Source organism: Taurulus bubalis (assembly GCF_910589615.1).
Source record: "Taurulus bubalis genome assembly, chromosome: 4".
In the NCBI taxonomy this organism is placed as follows: domain Eukaryota; kingdom Metazoa; phylum Chordata; class Actinopteri; order Perciformes; family Cottidae; genus Taurulus; species Taurulus bubalis.
This window is the reverse complement of record NC_136592.1, coordinates 4,523,656-4,542,514: the sequence shown is the minus strand read 5'-3', so window position 1 is coordinate 4,542,514 and position 18,859 is coordinate 4,523,656. Positions and strand designations below refer to the sequence as shown.

Sequence of the window (18,859 nt, the reverse complement as noted above, 5' to 3'; positions counted from 1 at the left end):
ATTATAGCTGTACGACACATAATGACACACGTGGCACCTCTGTTTGTGTGTGTCACATGCAATATATTTCACGGTGCTGACCAGGTCCCAATGAAACAAGACAGATTGATCGTGTGTGTGTGTGTGTGTGTGTGTGTGTGTGTGTGTGTGTGTGTGTGTGTGTGTGTGTGCCACGTCCCACTGCTAATTATAAGAAGTGCCTCCTGTTTAGCTTCTACCTTTTTTATAGACTACCTGGAAGCTGATTTATGTGACATGCTCTCAAGCAAGTGGAACCGTACACATTTCACGCTGACGTTAATGCAGCGCGTCTGTCTGACCGCCACAGTTCAGGAAGTGAAAGTGTGGAGAAGGCCAGCCTACCCGAAACGCAGCAGGAATTACCTGCGAGTTTATGATTTTAAATCCTCGAACTCCACGATTTACCCCCTCAAAATCTGCAGAAATGCATCATTTGATGGCTAACGTTAGCTAGCGTGGCACCAAGCTAGCAGGAGATGCGCTGAGAGGGGCCTCACCATTGGGCCCGTGTGGATAGGATGCTCAGTTTCTGGTTGGTGCTCTGTCCGTAGGTTGCTTTAAACGCAATGGAAACATGAGGATTTGTTGCAGATTCATGAGTTAATTATTGATTTCATGGAGCAGTCTTACTTTGTTGCTGATAACAGCCCATCCTAGGAAAAAAAAACATCTCGTCGTCCATTTAGACTGGATTATAATTCTATGACATTTTATAGATTCTCACTTTTTTTTATGACATTTGATGACTTCATTTGATGACTTCATGTTCAACATGTAACGCCTCCTATAAAATGTCCAGGACATCTTGGCAAAGGCGATATAGGATGAAAGATGTTAGCATGTGTCAACGTGGTGCTGGCTGGCAGCTTATATCAACAGACAGACGTGAACATGAAAGCTCGTCTCCACATGGACCGTCATCTGACGGTGTCGGTGCGATCAAACGGAGCCGGGCCTCTCTGTGAAACGGCTATGTCGGCGCAAACAAACACACATTTTATATTAAAATTAAAGTGCCAATTTTCTTCAGCCGTTGACGCCGCAGACTTCTGCCGCTTAAAGGAAGCCAGACGAGCTGACGTGGATGATAAACTCTGCGAGGTAATTTCCCTCTGTGAAGCAACATGAACAAGACTTTTTGTGGAGTAATTTGAGCGCCGCCTCTGCCTCCGGCTAGTGTTATATTGTTAAGATAATAGCTTGCGGTTTAAACTTGGACTAGGATGTTAGATCGAAACCAGCAGAACCAGCAGGATCTCTGACAAAAAAAGACGACGACTAAGGAAGTGTGGCACGGAGATTGAAAAGCCCGCACACTCATTCAAGATGTTTAGTTCATCCTCTGTTTGGGGCCTGAAAACCAAAAAGTCATCAAATCGGATCTTCAGTGGTGCCCTTATCACCGATTTGGTAAAATCTGCTTGTTACTGTTGTGAGAAGCTACACACACACACACACACACACACACACACACACACACACACACACACACACACACACACACTGGGGCTCCTTTGCATTGAAGTCAGTTGTCATGTTGTTGATGTGGAAGGCGGCTGCCTGCTGCGGGTGAGTGATGTGCGCTCTAATGGGCTCCGCTTCTCAGTGTGTCACCGCTTCAACAGGAGAGGCTCGGCTGCGGTGAGCTGCCGTTAGTGGTGAGTGGAGTCCAGCTCTGCTCTCCATTTATCCGACCCGTCAGCTGATGGATAGCGGTGGACTACAGGTGGAGGTGACGGTGGTTATCTCCGTCATCCTTCATGCTGTAGACGCGCGACAGTCACTGATCTCGCCGTAGCCAGACGTTTATTGTCCTCTGGGGGGAGGGGATCACTTTACCAGGAAAAGAACCGTGCATGTTCAACATTTAGTGTCAAATGATCTGCAGCCCGATCGGTTTGTCATCTTAATTATTTGCAATATGAAGTGGATTCATGCTTCAATGCTCGAACATCAGGAGGGAACATGGAGTTGAGCCGCTGCTCCTTCGTGTTGAAAGGAGTCAGCTGAGGAGTCAGCTCCCACTGGATGTTTTCCGGGCACGCCCAACTGGGAGGAGATACCGAGGGAAGACACAGAACACGCTGGAGGGATTATACATATCTCCCAGCTGGCCTGGGAAGTCTCTTTCCAGAAGTCACGACCCGGTAACTCAAGATAACCCCACAGACCTTTTGGGGAGCAGTTTAATGTCGGAACTATTTTCTCTGTACCATAGTTCCTAACCGGGTCATGAACTGTCCCTTTAAATTTGATTGGTGGTTTGCTAGCTTTTTTCATGGATGTCTCTGTTTACATCAGCCAGTGCTTTGTGCTAAATGTTAATATCACGGTGCACTTTGACTAAATGATAGCGCTCAATGATTAGTGAGGGCCTCCACATAATTATTACACGGCAATCCGAAGACATTTCAGTCTGTACCCGCTGACAGTCTGACGTTGACGTTCCTAGAGCCACTTCACACTTGTTGGGGATTCCTGCATTGCATAAAGTAGCTTCACCTGAATGTACATACCAGCCACCACTTTCTTTAGTGCTAAAACATATTTGTGGATGTTTATGGCAGCCGGCAGTTTTGAAGAACCGCTGCCCAACCCCAACAGCAAAGCATTTCCTGCACCTCACATTCCAGCTCGGCCAAGTGGAGCGTAGCATTTGACCCATTTGCTTGAGATCCATCAGGGGAAAGGCTGGTTCAGACTGTTAAATGGAGTGAAACCTCTCATCAGCAGACACAACCATCATTGTTGCCGTAATGGTGCGTAACAGAACGTAGTTTCCAACAGGGCTTTTTTTTCTTCTTCTATTTGACTTTTTTCTACTTTTTTCATCTTACAGTTGAAATCTGTACGAGGCACAGTTATAAAATCCTAGAAGAAATCACAGAGAAGTTGAATTATAGAACGGTTTGTCATGAATTGTCCCTGTTGGCACGTTTAATATCAGGTTTTTAGTGCGTACTGTAGACTCTGGAGGAAGAACATCCTCAGTGCAATGCAGTGATAAATGAAAGATAAAGAGCAGAATGCGATCGCTCTCATAACAGAAGAAATCTGCACTGGGCAACGGTACTGCAGATGTTTTATCTCTCTCAGTCCTGCACTTTCCGTCGTTAAAAATAACCACGGAACAGCTGCGTTCTGTTTGCATCTCACTGACTCTGCAATACAAGACATCTGAGGTGGAGGTTTTTCACCCCCTCCAACATAAACAGTCGTCTGACGTACCAGTTTTAACGTGCAAAGGTATTTTATTTCTCAGCGATGATCTGCGTGTTCCACATTGTGAAATCCCCCTTTATTGAACTCTGGGACTCTCTCTCCCTCACTCTTTTAAACAAGCGAACCCCCCTTTTTGTCTCAGGATGCCCTTTTTAAATTCACAATAAATTTGCAAGTGGGTCGAGCAGTAAACTATTTACCAGAAAAGATTTGGCAACTCCTTTAGACCCAGAAACGGTTTAATACTCTCTCCCAGTAAACGCAGAGAGAGATTTAATTACACAGATTACATTTGAGATGGTTCCCTGGAATAACCAACAGCCACTCATCCTGGCTGTAAAGCTAAAGGGAGCCTGTCTGAGCTCCTGAAAGATGGAGGTGTGTGTGTGTGTGTGTGTGTGTGTGTGTGTGTGTCTATGAATATCCATTATTGTGAATGTGATGTAAAGGGAAAGGGTCTCAGTGTTTGATGGCGTTAATAAGAGTTCGGTTGATACATGGGCCCAATAATGGACTCTGATTAAAAAAATGTGAGCGTGATATGCACTTAGCGTTGCTCACCTCTGCCGACATGAACTGGGTTGATTTAGTCACATGCATAATTGTTGTTTTGGCCGCTGTGACCAATTCATTATCGCGTATTAGATGCCGCGTCGGAGGCTTTTCCCACACTGACTGCAGTACCGGCGCTTTATTACGGAAGCACAAAAGAGCAAAGGTCAATTGCCGCGTTGGCTTCAATCCAGAAATTGCGGCTTCCAAATATGTGCGTTGGTCCACCGTTTGAGACAGAGGGGGATGAGCTGTGGTTTTACCTGTAAAAGTGTAAAGGTCGGTTGTTTGCTGGGTCACCCTAAACTCTGTTCTGGTTTATATTGCCGAGGACGGGGTGTTGCCAAGCTGCAGCGAGTGATGGCATGTCAGCGACTGCGCCACAAATTGTCCGCCTGCACTGCCGCCCCTCCTCTGTTTCCTCCTCCTCCTCCGTGTGCTTGTTTTATTGCCTCTGAATGTTTCTATTGATTTGCTGCATTTCTCGCCCTCCGTCCCCTCCCCCCCCCAGGCCCGAATCCTCAGGAGACCCTGCTGCACTTCTCAGCGCGTCGAGGTCTCCTCCGGGTGACGCGCTTCCTGCTGCAGCAGGCCGGAGCCGGGGAGGCGCTGCGGTTGGCCAACAGGCAGGGCCACACCCCCTCCGCCGTCGCGGCCCTGCGAGGACACGAACGCCTGCACGAGCTCCTCACGCAGTAAGCACTCTTTGTTCATTGGCAGTCGAGGGCCCGAAAAGCAAATAGTGCTTTCCAGTGTCAGCGTTCAAAAACAATAAAAGTAGAGGAGCAAAGTCTATAAAAGAGAACACTGTGATACTCGATCTCAGTCTCTCTGTGCAAACAGCCTCATGTTAATATACCACACGGCAGATGGCGACGCTCCTCCAGGCCCAATGGGCAACCCTTGTTTGTCTGTTGCGTCACAGAAAGAAGGAAAAAAGGAAGTATCCAAAACGCCCACTGCAGCTTAGCTTTCGCACTCTCAGCCAGATAGTTGAGGGCAAACAGAAAAGTGGTGGGCTGCCAGAATTGTTCCAGAGGGATTGGAAAGTATTTGGGCCGTCCCAACCCCAACCAAAGAAATTCCGTCGACTAATCGATTAGTTGCTTATTAATCAACAGATCTGCACTCCCTCCACAAAGAGTCGCAAAAAAGCACCACTTCAAGAAGGACATCTTTGTCGACTAAGACCAAAACGAGGCGGCAGCCCTAGAAACTATTCTGCAACACAAAAGCAACACGGCAGAAAGCACTCTGCTCTGTTGTCTGCAGAGTTTAGCGGCGAGAGGATGTGTGCGTTTTGTTTGCAGCTGCCAGGTGTTATCCCGAATCCTGCCTTTTTTCTCTCTGAGTGACTTGTGAGGTCAGATTCCTCTCATCCCTTTCGAGTGACACATTAAACTGCGGAAGAAAAACAACAAACAGCTTCTTGGTAAGTGGACTGAGACACGGCTTAAAGTGGAAATAGCCCCCTTTTTAAAAAATAAATAAAAAAAAAAGTCTTTTAAAGCACTTCGCTTATCTGCTACAAAATAGTTTTCACTTAACTCAAAATGAAGACGCCACAAGCTGAAATATGTCTCCCACTTAGCCAGCTCTGCACATTCTGCCCGGGCGTGCATTGGAGTTGCTTTACGGCGCGCTGCTCTCTCTTTATGTGTCGGTAATTACATTTCCCCTCGTGAGGAGTGAAGTCACTGGCAGCCCGGCGGGTGACATCAGCCGCCGGGGCCTCGCAGCTAAAGCAACCCACCCAGGATTACGCAAACAGATCTGCATGACTGGGAGGTGTCTCCCCTTTACAGCACCGTCTTTATGAACAAAACAACTCACTGCACATACTTCCACCATCAAACCCTCGGAGCAAATGCAGCAAGGGGGAGTGGAGTTTTCTCGGAAAGCTTATGGAGGAGGAGTGGTCTTCACGTCGGGTATTGCAGGGCGTATTTTACTACAGGGAAGGAAGTAACAGTTGTGGTTGACTGGCCTCAGAGCCTGGACCTTTTGTAACTTGTATCTTCTATAGGTTTATTGATTGATCACCTGCTAGAGTGGACTAAAGCAACAACCACGGCGTTTGTTTTCTGACGAATGGGCTTTCCCGTTCTGGAGATAATAGGAAAAAAAGGCTGGCAGCAATGTCTGTGGATTCTCCAAAGAGAGACGAGAGGTTGACATCACGCTGGATGACCTAAGTGTTTATTTCGCGACAGGGCCGAGACGGACAAAGGGGCTGAGACCGTCCAGCTGGTGTCCACGGACGCCCGGGTCGCCTGCCACCTCCCCAGGCTGAACACGCACACGCTGACGCTGAGCAACCGCCCCGGCATCGACCCCCCGACCCTCCGGAGGAGCGTAGAGCAGCTGCTGCACTTGATACGCCATCTCCATGCCAAGGTGAGTCACGCCGCCGCTGCCCTTTTCTGCGTGCTAGCTGTACTGCCGTCGGCTTCATCCAGGAGCTCTGCTGAACACTGTTTGTCTTTTCATTCTGCCCTCGTTTTTTTTTTCCCCTAACCTTCAGGCTTCAAGTTTGTATAACCGGTGGAACACCTTGTGCAATCACAGAGTTGGCGATTGATAAGAAACTAAACAGCAGCTCTGTTGGTTTCTCTGACGCTAACGTTTATCGTCCTCTTCTTTTTTCTTCTTCTATATTCTGCAGGGAGTTTCTGACCTGGAGCTGAAGTTTGAGTCCCTGCACACGGCTGCCGAGTGTTGTGATGGTGCAGAAAGGGAGCTGACCTGTGTGGAGCGACTCCAGCGGCCTGCCGCGGCCGCCGAGTGCCTGGACACAACGAGAGGAGGGAGCTGGGTGGACAACTGCTCCGTGGAAAGCCGCGGCGGTGTGGATTACGGACATGGTGGGACTGGGAAAGCGGAGAGGGACTGGAGTTTGTCTGTGAGCGCTCCAACGTCAGAAGTGTGGCCCCGGGAGCATGGCCTCGGCCCCCCGGCGGACTGGGTGTGTCTCGGCTCAAACACTGGGAGAGATTGCTGCCAGACGGAGCAGCTCGTCGTTTCCCCACGGAGTTTGAGTCCGTGTGACAGGAGTGAAGGAGCGCAGAGCGAGGAAGAAGGGCCGAGCCTCGCTGTGGGAATCCCACCGCCGGAAGGCGGCGATAAGCGGGCAGAGGAAACCGATAGAAGAGAGGCCGTGATCTGGGAAGGACAGGAGGCCACGGAGGGAGAGGACGGATCACAGCAGGAAGCAGAGGACTGCACAGCTACAAGGAGGGAGGAGGCGACCGATCTAATAAAGCACTGCGGAGACACAAAGGCGTCGGTCATGGGCCAGTCGCCGTCATCAGAGGGCTCAGGGGTATCCGACACCTCCGATTCTGAAGGGACGGAGCGCTCTCAGGAAGGAGGGACTGGTGGGAGACTTAGCCCGGAGCCCTGCGACGGACTCTCTTTCCAGGAGGAGAAGGCGGCGAGCGAGGGGTTAACAGACCCTGTGTCAGACCCAGGGGGCCTCCCCGACCCACCGCCGACAGCGCACGGTGATGTAATTAGGGAGCCTGAATCCTCTGCTCCACGTCTCCTGATAGACGGCCTCCACGAGGGGGAACCTCCGCCAGACATAAACAGCCTGGAACAAAACCAGGAAACAGCTGGCGGGGATTACGCCACAGATCAGCCGTGGGGCTCGGCTCCAGAAACTGGGAACGGCACTAGAACAGCGAGCGGCGAGGAGCTGGATGGTGAAGACTCAGCCGAACCTGGACCCGGATACAGTATCAAGAGCACCTGTTTGCCCATGGAGGAACCGGACGCTACAGCTGATAGCCGGACTGCTGGTCACCGCACGGAAGATCTGTCACCCGGAATGACGCCCAGCTGCACCGATAGACCCGCCGATCACAACTCGGGGGCGACCCACGGCGTCTCCAGCGACGACGACGGAAGTTTCCGGTCAGTCGGAAGCTCCACGACGGAAATATTCCACCCCACTCTGGACAGCGCTAGTATGGAGGATCAGGACGCGCTTCAAACCGCGACAGCAGATCCGTACTCGGCAGGGTTCACGATGGAGGAGCTGAACGATTCAAACCAGAGGGAAAGCGAGGAACTCGCTCTGAGCGTGGACGCGGGGCTCCCCTCGGCCAGTGCCCCGACAGCGCCTGAATCACAGCTGTCTCCGAGCTGCAACACAATGGAGGCTTTAAGTCCCGAGGGGCCAGGAGAGGAACTCTACCCAGAACTCCCCAAGGAGGATCTGCCGCTAGGTCCGCCGATGTCCGAGAGCGGGGATGCCTCGGACATCGGACATCGGTCTGCATCGGAGGTCACCGGTGGGGTTTTGTTTGAACCCGGTCCGTCTGGCGCGGGAGGAAGTGAAGCGATTCGCCATCAGTCAACAGAGAGCTGTGACGAATCTGCAGCCGAAAAGAGCGGCGACGCGCAGCCCGAGCAGGATCATTCTGAGGTGACAGCGGAGGAGAGGTCACCCGACGAGGATCAGGCCACGGAGGGAGCGCCGCCTTCTCCCCACGCTGAGAACGAGGCGACTGAAAACCCAAAGACTCCCGACACAGTGGACGGATCCTCGCAAGGCCGCAGCGGTGAAGAGCGAGGTGGGCAAACACTTATTTATTTCATCATCACGCCAATATTGTCAAAGTCTTATTCCTAAACAAATACGCTTAATCAAATCCAGTCGCCTGGTGATTAATGACGCTAAATGCGACGCTAAATGCAACGCAGCTCACCATGATGGAGCTTTTTAGTTTGACGTCCTGTTGTGATATATTGCTGTTGTGAACACATGCTGTTTTTGCGCTGATTGTTTTTCTAATGAGGATATAAGTGAGCAATATTTTTCGGATTTCATCCTTTTAATTAAAGAATAGCGGTTATTTTCATAACGCTTTCCCACCGAAATGCGACTTTAGCACAACTTATGTTGGAATGAATTGTGACACGTTTCGTGACAGGAAGCCGGTTTATATCTTTGATACCTCAGGCCCCGACATTTCCCTTTTTTATATTCATATGTTCCCTGTTAGTCCTCATCTCATGCAGGCTCACTGGCTGCAGCACACAGTGCATGTGAGTAAACACAGTCACATTACCGCGGCATGTGACCGAGTATCAGACGCACAGTCAGGAGGCTGGCTTCTCTTTTAAAACAAACATGCATGAGCCAGCTGATGAGAGGCCAGCAATAGTCTCTCTCTCTCTCTCGCTCTCTCTCTCTCTCTCTTTTAAGTGAAATTCCCGCACTCCTCTGACGGCAATTTTCACTCCGCAGGAATAATTGTGGAGTCCAATGTCCCATAAAGAGGAGGTTTATGTCGTGTCATTATGAACGGCGGGATATGTTTAGAGCCTCGCATCGGGTCACATCATAGGCGATCGCCATGCAAGCTTTTCTGCTGTGTCATACGTTCGGAAATCAGGATGCGAACGTTCAATCCGCATTCCAGAGTTGTTGCCGAGACTTTTCCACTCCCTCCAGCATTCATCGAGTCATGTTCGCTGACACAAGCCTCCCAAGAAAGATTCCTTTAATCCATCACAGATATTCATACAGTACCATCAATGGGCTCTTTGGTCTCGCTTTTTATCCTCCAAGAATGATTACTTAATTTACATATGAATGGCAAAAGTTACTCTCTGGAAAAGTAAAGAACTTTATTTGTAGTTTTTCCATTTTAAAATACAACCTCGTATTCCCTTCTAATATAATACCTTAAATAGATTAAATACATAAAATCAATTTAAATGACAATAATACAAAATAAATACAGGTTTAAATGCTGCATGAAACCTAGAGACTTCCCCATTCTACACAGTCAAACTCCTCAGTGTGTCTGCAGCGAGGATGTCTCACTTCCTTTCACTCTGACCACTTGCTATTGATTCCTGTATTTGGAGGATTTGCCGTTGGATTGATTGCATTGTGTCGTGTGCATTCCTCCAGAGGTGGAAGTCATCATGTCTGGAGGAACAGTAATTGGTGGAGGGGAGGAAGAAAATAACCCCCCCGAGGAAACGGCCGTCTCCATGGTAAGTCTCTACTGTTGTTGTCTGATATCTTTGCTTTGCCGCTTCTGCTGGGACGTAGGTCGATTCTGATGAGTCATTGTTTGCCAAACTCTTTGAAACACCCTAAGTAACCTTTGGAACGGAGCTTGGTTGCCAGTTTGTTCACAACTTATTTGTGTCAGAGTTATTACGTGACCAGGGTTAAAAAAACATTGTGTGTATGTGTACATATATTTTTTTTATATATATATATATGTGTGTCCTAATTTAAAAAATAATACAAATATGATAGTAAACGATCAAAGAGGGATCCGTTCAAAATGGTGTCTAGTTAAATCCTTAAATACATGTTGAGCTTGTTCCAAGACAAGTTCCTGGTCAGAGTCTGAATGCGACTCATTGATGACTCTCCGGTTTGTAATAGCCCTGCCCCTGTAGATTTAAGGCAAAGTCCAACACTCACTTCTTCACCTGCAGAACTGAATAACCAAATATGCACAAGAAAAGAAGAAACATCCATACGTTCTTCTCCACATATGCTCAGGTCACTGTCGCCGAACAATTTCAACACGTTTCTGTTCACTTAAACAGGAACATTTAGCATTACATTAAAGAATGAACTATACATATTTGGCAGGAAAAGCCAGCAAACTACACACTGCAGCATCTCCAAAAAGTACACAGACAATTTTGGGGTGAGACGGAAAAGCGGAACTGGTTTACGAGCCGCGGGATGTGCCAGCTAGAGATTAGCTGAGGGTTCAGTATTGAAGCTGCCTGGAACCATTTGTGCTGAGGGAAAAATGAGACTTTTGCAGCTTGTTTGTTTTGTGTGTTTTTGGTTCGTGCAATCATTCAACCAGAATACTATCACCTATCAGGACTGGAGTGTCCTTAAGTGTGACCTCTGCTTCTTCTCCACCGCCATTGTTATGCAGCTCACTCAGCGTCTCGGCCCCAGCCACTGAGCACGCGGATGCCATGTTCAGTACACACGGCTTGTTCTCCGAAATGTTGCTGACTGACAGATTCCTCAGCAGCCATAGACTGGAGTTGCTCTGCTTATTCCTGGGTTGCGGTCGGGGGCCAGCGGCTTGTTTGAATGCCAGATGTTTGACTGCAGGAGGATAGAGACGCACAGTCTGCAGTCTGCAGTCTGCAGGGTCGCCAGCAGAGGGCGATGCAGCCTCAATGGCGTCGTTGGGAGTTTTCTTTTTTTCCCTCCCCTCCTGACGAGGGAGACAATTTAACGACCTGTCATTTGATGCCTGTTGAAATCTGTGTTGTTTCTATGATGAGCAGGCAGTTTGGAGCCTGGCTGCTGTTGAACGAACTGCAGTTGAGGTGAAGTGGCCAGTTCACTCACTTGAGATGCATCCTCAGAATATATATATATATATATATATATATATATATATATATATATATATATATATATATATATATATATATATATATATATATATATATATGTGTACAGTATATAGAGAGAAACCCCAGACAATAGCAGAGAGTGAAACGGACCGGATTAACAGAATCTAAAATGACAGCGACAACAACTTGCAGCACAAATGGAGATGTACTTGTAATTAAAATTGCAAAGAGTGTGCCGGTGTTGCGACAAAGACGTAAGCTGTTTAGACGGCGGATAATTCAGCGCTGGTTAAATCAGCGTGTGTGACGTCTTCTGCATTTTTCTACTTTAGAAACGCAGGTGCCTGTAGTTAGCAGGCCCGCATAGCACCAACTCGATGTTCCCGGGGCTGGGAGTTCTGTCTTCAAGACAAAACGCACGAGACGAATCCCATTGGTGGAGTTGATGTAAGCGAACACGTAGCAGCACCGACTGTGAGACCAAAGCAGCAGACGAACAACCATTTGGAGCGCCTCCGTCTTTCTTTCTGCATTACTCGCCTTAAGGGTCGACTCTGTCGAAAGTTTTTCATCTCATTTTTTAAAAGCACAACACCCCGAGCTCTGGCTTTCCTCACTTGCGCCTCTCCGTTCCTTTGCTTTCCCCCGGCAAAAATATGCTGAGCGATGCTCAACCTTTCTTACGGTTTCTTAATCCCATTTTTGATTTTGGAGGTGGTGGGGGACACATTTTTTCTTCTTTTTGGAATGTATCCTATATGTATTTTTTTGTCACAGTTTATCAAAATGACAACTGTGATGAAAAAAGGCCACGCTAAAACAAGAGGTCTGCTGGATGAGAGCAACCTGGATGTATGGCCGCGCAGTCTGTTTAGCAACTTCATGAAGTTATTCCCTTTCTTTTCCTCCTGAAGCCCAAATGACACACACACATTTCACAGTCAGCACGTGTTTCTGTACAGCTGGTTATCCAGAAACATGCGTGTGCGTGCCCTCCCCGCGCCTTGCTGTGTGCGTAATTGAATATATCCGCCTTAGAGCGTACCTGTGCGGATGATTGCCAAACAACACAACATGTTGGGGGGTAAAAAAAAAAAACTGAAGTGCAATCTGCGCCGGTGAGTAACTGACCCTTTGTGGCTCTGCCCCATGTGTCGGAGTACGCGAGCACTGCCATATCTATCATCTGAGAGAGGTGCAAATCACACCCAGAGGGCGCCTCACAGGGGCGGGGCCTCGTGCACGTCCAGCGCCAGCAGGGTGGGGGAGGGTGTTGAATCTCAACAGCGTGAAATCTGATGGCTCCATTATGTGATAAGTAATAATGCCCCATTGTCATCTGTCACACTCTTAACAATGTGCTGCTTTGGCTGGCTGGTTTACAGGGAGGGAGGGAGCGAGGGAGAGAGAGCAAAGGCACAAGTCAGGAGAAGTTGAGAGGGAAAGAAAGGGGAGGGAGGGAAGAGAAGAAGGAGGGAGTCGAGCTGGAGTCTGGTGGAGGGCTGCTACTGTGGCCAGATGTGAAGCTTCTCAGCAGACGGCTTCGGCTCCTCGACACAGAGCTCCTGCCGGATTTTTTTCCTACTTCTTCTTCCTTTCTGCTGTTCGGTTCAATCCGCTCTGGATATTTAAGGGCAAAATGTACGAGCGACACAAGCGGAGGTACAGCCTCCGCGCCAAAGGGGAGAGAGCCGTAGACGTGGTTTTGATAAAGGTAGGCCACCTCATCCGCACGGTCAGGAAAAAAGTTGCTCCAACTGCTGCAGCAGTAACAGTCGTTTGAGACTTTGAAAACTCTTAAGTGCTTGAAACGGATAAAACCGCTCACGGGGAAAACCAGTAAAAAAAAGTGGCACTGAAATCGTGAAAGTAACTCCCAAAAAGTGCGGTCAGCGATAATTAACGACACTGCTGCATGAAATGAAGTCCGTTACAGAGAGATTCATGGAGCGGTTCAGGAGCTCAAAGCTCCTCAAGCCCTGATCTCACTTGTTCTTTAAAAAGCCGCCCAGAGGAGGAAAAACTAAAAAAGTGTTGTTTTTTCTTTTTTTCTAACCTGTACTTGTCCGCTGGAGATGTTGTGACGGGCTCCGGCTGTGTTGCACCCTGGGAGATGATTACATGGTTGTTGATAGCGGCCCTCCAGACACAGACTGCTGATTATTTTGGGGCGGAGTGCGGTTCTCTGGACGTACAGGCGCGTGGGTACGCGCTGAACGGGCCAGGACGGGTGCCTGCGCTCGGTCCGTCTCTGGGGAATAACTGTATGAAACTTAACGAGGCTCGGACAGTTTAAGGTCTCTTCTCCGCGGACTATTTGGTCCCGGTAGTGGGTACTTGGCGGACTAGTGCTGGAAAAACTACAAAGCGTATGTGTGTGTCTCGCTCTCTCACTCAAAGGTCCTGTTACTGTACCACAAAGGTTATGTGTCAATCCAGTTGAACTGGATGTTCTTTGGACTCTTTGTAAATGGGATCTTTAGGGCACCCAAAAGCTATTTAAAGCCCAAATGGCTTCACACATATACAAACCTACGGGACGTTTTTGGCTGTTGGACGGTCGGTCTTGTTGGTTGTTGGTAAAACGGGTTTGTGGTTTTCATCATGAAGCATCATTTGGTGAACTACCTCTCTCCTCTAGTAGTAACCCTGGATGTGTGCTTTCAGGGCCGGGTTTAGTGATCTCTGGGGGGAGTCTAAGTAAATACCTACGTCTTGCTTTACGTTCCACCCTTTCTCTAACTGGGCATGTTGGTATTGGCAGTGGTGGAGGAAGTACTCAAACATGTTTAGAAAAATGAAACCATTAACTTATTGATACCGCACAGGTAAAGTTCTGCATTTAAATGTTTTACTTCATCTGAAGAGCAAAAAAGAGGCTCTGCCGTTGATTTTCTAAGGTTCACGGAACGTTCCGCACACCGTTTTATTGCAACAATTGTCGGTTCTGGGAACGTTGCGCTCACGTGAAGAGTTAACGTCTGTTGGAGGTGGAGCTTTCAGGTTTGTGGAGTTGGAGAGTTTAATGAATATAACAATGCATCATGTTTGAACTGTTATATTTTTGCGAGTCACATCTGAATCTGCAACATAACCAGCCTGTGCTATAATAAAAAACGTGTTTTATATCTTAATGTACAACCCATGCAGTTAGATAGAAGTTACATTTCTGGTTTTATTTATTTTTTGGTCTGATGATTGTGTTCGGCTCCTCAGATTACCAGCCTCTACATTTTTAGCCCGGTTCTGACATGGAAATGGAAATCAGTTATTCCACCACTTTGGTCCAGACTGGAATATCTCTACAACAATTTAATGGAGCGCCAGGATGAATTATAATTGCTTGCGTGATGCTGGCGTTGGGCATTTAGCTCAAAGCCCTGCTCTGACTGCTCTGAAAGTCGTGTTGTCTTTGTAGCAAATACACTGAAGTCATGTGAAACTAAACAGCAATGAGATTAGTAAAATAAGCGTTATTATGAAACCCACTTTTTTTTTTTTTTAGGCTAGGACCAGCCCTGTGTAACTGGTTGAGGCAGAAACGATTGTTTAAGGTTAGGCATTGACCTCAAGGCTCAGGACAGCCCATTGGTCAGGCCTGAGGACCCGATCAAATCAGGTTACCGGTACCTCAGCGAGTCTGGACTCCTGGCCAATCCTAGCGCTTGGATGCTACACAGGGCCTTGCTAATAAAAGCAGTAGGATTCATATAAACTATCCCCTTGGCGGCACCCTGAAGCTGCCTGACCTCCTCCCGGGTCCATGTTTGTTCTGAACGGGGTCGCCGACCTCTCGGCCTCCGGTGTCGCTGCTCGTAGTTTTCTCGGATGCCGCTCATCCAAATGTCTTCGCGCTCCCATCGCGCTTCCTTGGGCCGAACGATGCGCCCGGCAATACACCGAGTGCTTAGAGTACGTGCGGGGCCATCCGGCTGCAAAAAGCTCAGACAAATGATCGGTGGAGAGTAACGCGTACCCAGCGGTTAATAGGGGTCCCCTCTCAATACACAACACAGTGTGTACTTAATGCACTACTAAAAGATATTTCCCGTATATCTCAAGAGCTCGCTCTCCACACTGCACCTCCCTGGTACCTCGGCAAGTGTGAAGTAGATCTGATGAACGGTTGTTGAGAAAATGTAAAAGACAGACGGAGACTCCTTCCCTTTTTAGCCAGACTCAAACGAAGCTAACGACTCAAAGCGGAGCTATTTCCTATTGCTTGATGATTATTTAATTAATAACCTAACCACTGACTGAAAGTTGGATTATAAAATATCATGATGAACTCTATGGCCCACACCGTGCTAGACATTGTCTGACCGTACAGCTGCCATGCTATCTGTCGGCTGTGACTCCCAGAAGCAGAGCAGAGCGGGAGGTACCGACAGGAAAATATGTATGAAGTGGATTGCTCTGGTGTATGTAACGCCTCTCTTTAGGCCATTGTCACATGCTAAACTAGTACCTGATGTCAGCTCTTCTTTTTGTGTGTGTGTATGTGTGCGTGTGTGTGTGCGTGCTACGATACGATGGTGGGAAAAAAAGGCAGCGGCGGGCAGTTTCCTCTGGCCTCAGATGGAAACAGGCATCTGGCCAAATGACTTCATTCCAAGCAGCGTTTCACATCGCAGCATCTCTGCTGGCCTGCAGCCCCAGAACCCATCGGCACAGCGGCTGCGTAAAGCCCTTTATAGGAACTTACATGGTACGCGCAGCATTTCTAGCATTCTAGACGATGTTTTGATTGCAGGAATAGTCGGTCCCTCTGCCCTCCGTCGCAACCTGTTTGTGTCGGTGAGCCGCTATTGGAAGATTATTCTACTGTTGATCTCAAAGGAACTCATTGAGTTGTCTAGTGGGTAAAAAGCCCTCCGCCGGGCTGAAACCCCGCCCGTTCCCATCGGCTCCACTTGTGCGCTATCCTGTAGCCGACCGCGACCCCTGACCTCTCTGCGAAGGAAGACTGGACAGTAGGATTTCAATCGGTCTTGGAATGTTAAATAAAACCCCCAAAACAAATCCTGTGTAGCAGATGGGTTTATTTTCTCCTCTTTTAAAGAAAGAGGAGTGAGCTGCGTTCTGTGCAGTTCCAAGGTGTCACAGAGGAGAGCCTTGCCGCGCCGCGTGTATACGAAGCGGACTGGAAACAGTCCCTCAGCCCTGGCACCCTTCCAAGTCCTGCCCTGCCATACATAGATAGAGCAGTCATATTTTTAAACCAGATGTGTTTTCACTGGGTACAGTTTCGATTCCCCCGAGTCCGGACCGGGGGTCGGCTCCTCGCCCTGCCTGGTTTTTGGAGGCCTGCTAACTGGCTACACAACCGATAAGAACCGCAGCACCCTTCCAAAATAAAGGAAACGCATGTCTATTAACCACGTGGCTCATTAACGGCACGTCCACTTCCCACCCCATCGTTGCCTCAGCGTTCTGTTCCTTCTATAATTGGTGCCACGGCACACCGAAGCACTTCTGCTGGCTCACTGTGTGTAAACAGTCTATTAAAAACACTTAAAGCTGCCACTTCCTTTACTTTGGCTTTAATCCCCGTCTTTTTATTCAGGACCCTTTGCTTCGATTTGAAGTTCTGCTTGCCACTGCGCTGCTGAGAGGTCAAGCCATGTAGCCTTTTGTAATTTGTTGCAGTCACTGGCAATCATTTCACATCTGAGCGGAACCTGTGAGCTCGTCTCTGTTTGTGTGTGTGTGTGTGTGTGTGTGTGTGTGTGTGTGTGTGAGAGAGAGAGTGTTTGTGCCTATGTGTGCTGGCGCCCTCTGTGACCAGCTAATCGTTCCTCGTCAGCGTGTTTGTTCTCTCTCAGCGGGCTCTGTTTGATATTTGAACACAGCTGTGAGAAAAGAAACTGTGTGTGTGTGTGTGTGTGTGTGTGTGTGTGTGTGTGTGTGTGTGTGTGTGTGTGTGTGTGTGTGTGTGTGTGTGTGTGTGTGTGATTTCATCCTGTGCATGTGAGACTTGACGAGTGAGGCAAAAGTAGCTTGAGTGTTTGTAATATGTGTCCGTTGTTGGCTGATGGAGGTGCATGTAGACGATGCCAGTTGGTATGCAAGTGCCTGTCACTGTGTTTTGTAGGAATGCAAAAGCGTAATGGACACACACTCTCACACACACACACACACACACACTCGCCCCTCGGCGTGGACATCAGAGCTCAGTGTTTCTCTTGGTCCCAGCAGGCTTCTCTACAGTGTGCTTTGGGACAGTTGAGGGGTCAGTCTTTTAGTAATTGAGCTCAGCCCCCCTCACTCCCAGAGCATTCTGGGAGCGTCGACCTTGCTGGCCAGTGGAGACTCGTACATCCTCCTCTGTCAAGATTCTCCATTTGTTTTGAACCCCTTCTGTTTTGTTTCTGTCTCTGTTCCCCATTTCACTCGATCACTGCGGTGTGTGTGTGTGTGTGCGCTCCAGTTTTGTTATGTTGCTTTTCCCCTTTCTATTTGTAGCAGTCGCTGTTTTCGTGACATTGTCTTAAAGCGCATAGGTCGGCAACTTTGAGTCCCGCGTAGGAATGGCGGACTCCACCGCCTTCAGTGAAAACTACTATATAGAGTAATTACGGAACTTAAATACACTGAGAGACTGCTAACAGTCAAACTCCTCACTTCTGCATCTCAGAAACGAGGTCAACTGTGTTGTTCACCCAAAGGACTTTCCTTTCTAACCGGTCCAGTAAAAGCTCAAGGATCCACACAGTGGCTGCGAGGACGACATCCAGCATCAGCCTTGACGGGTCGCGTTGGAGCGGCCTCTCTGTTTAGTTCCAGATTGAAGGCTGTGGCCTTTAGATCAGGGACCTGTTTACTCTGCGTCTGGAGGTTCCCTTTGTACACGTCCTACACAGCCAAGTTTGAAGGGCCGCGCCAAAGCCTGTTGATCTGAGCCAAGCTTAACCTGGGATAACTGGGGTTGGAAGTTAAATGGGAAGAATTAAGGAGGGGAGGAAACGAGCTACACTAGGAGGAAAGGAAAGAACAAACCATTGAAGGAAGACAGGCCATAAACATCTCCTTAATGAGGCACCATCTCTCCTCCATGGCAGGAGCTCAGTTCAGAAATCACTTGACCCCCCCTGAAAGGCGACATGTTTTCAGGGCAATCCGTCTTGCTGCCAGATTATGCGTCTGCTTTTACTTCGCTCTGCTTGCGCCGACGGTCTCGGACCGCGGATGTCTCTCTTATCGGCCGCAAAGGACACATTCGAAAATCAAAGCCCGCCGACGTAATCTACGCGTCGTCAACGGAGTTCGATAAAAACACAGCGAGCTTCCTCTGAGCTGCCAGTCAGATCGGCGTAGCTCAAACTGTCGAAGCTTTTGTGTTGCCTGCAAAGGGGCGGGGGGGGGCTAACACACACACACACACACACACACACACACACAGCTGTTGTATAGACACTCAGACCACAGAGGAAGCAGCTCCCCAGCGTTGTGTGTGTGTGTGTGTGTGTGTGTGTGTGTGTGTGTGTGTGTACAGCCAAACCGCACATCTCTGACAGGCTGTGTGTGTGTGTGTGCATGTATGTGTGTGTCCTAAGTTTCTGCCAGTGTGACTGTGAGTTCCAAAGGCGAGAAAACAGACCAGATTCAGATCTTCCCCAAAGGCTTCCTCCAGGCGCAGTGACTAAACACCGATGAACACTCTGAAGCCCGCTGCTATAAAGAGCGCCTTATCGGTGCC

General features: G+C 48.7%; 1 protein-coding gene across 1 annotated transcript in view; it reads left to right on the top strand.

Annotated features, from left to right (window-relative positions):
* Positions 1–18,859, top strand: part of LOC306735887 (uncharacterized protein) — a gene marked incomplete at its 5' end in the record, with an annotated part of 73,887 nt that overhangs the window by 13,907 nt on the left and 41,121 nt on the right. Inside the window, 4 exons of the mRNA XM_079217456.1 lie at positions 4,307–4,490; positions 6,009–6,192; positions 6,461–8,372; positions 9,722–9,807. Of these exons, the coding sequence (XP_079073582.1) occupies positions 4,307–4,490; positions 6,009–6,192; positions 6,461–8,372; positions 9,722–9,807 (2,366 nt within the window). The remainder of the gene's footprint in view (positions 1–4,306; positions 4,491–6,008; positions 6,193–6,460; positions 8,373–9,721; positions 9,808–18,859) is intronic.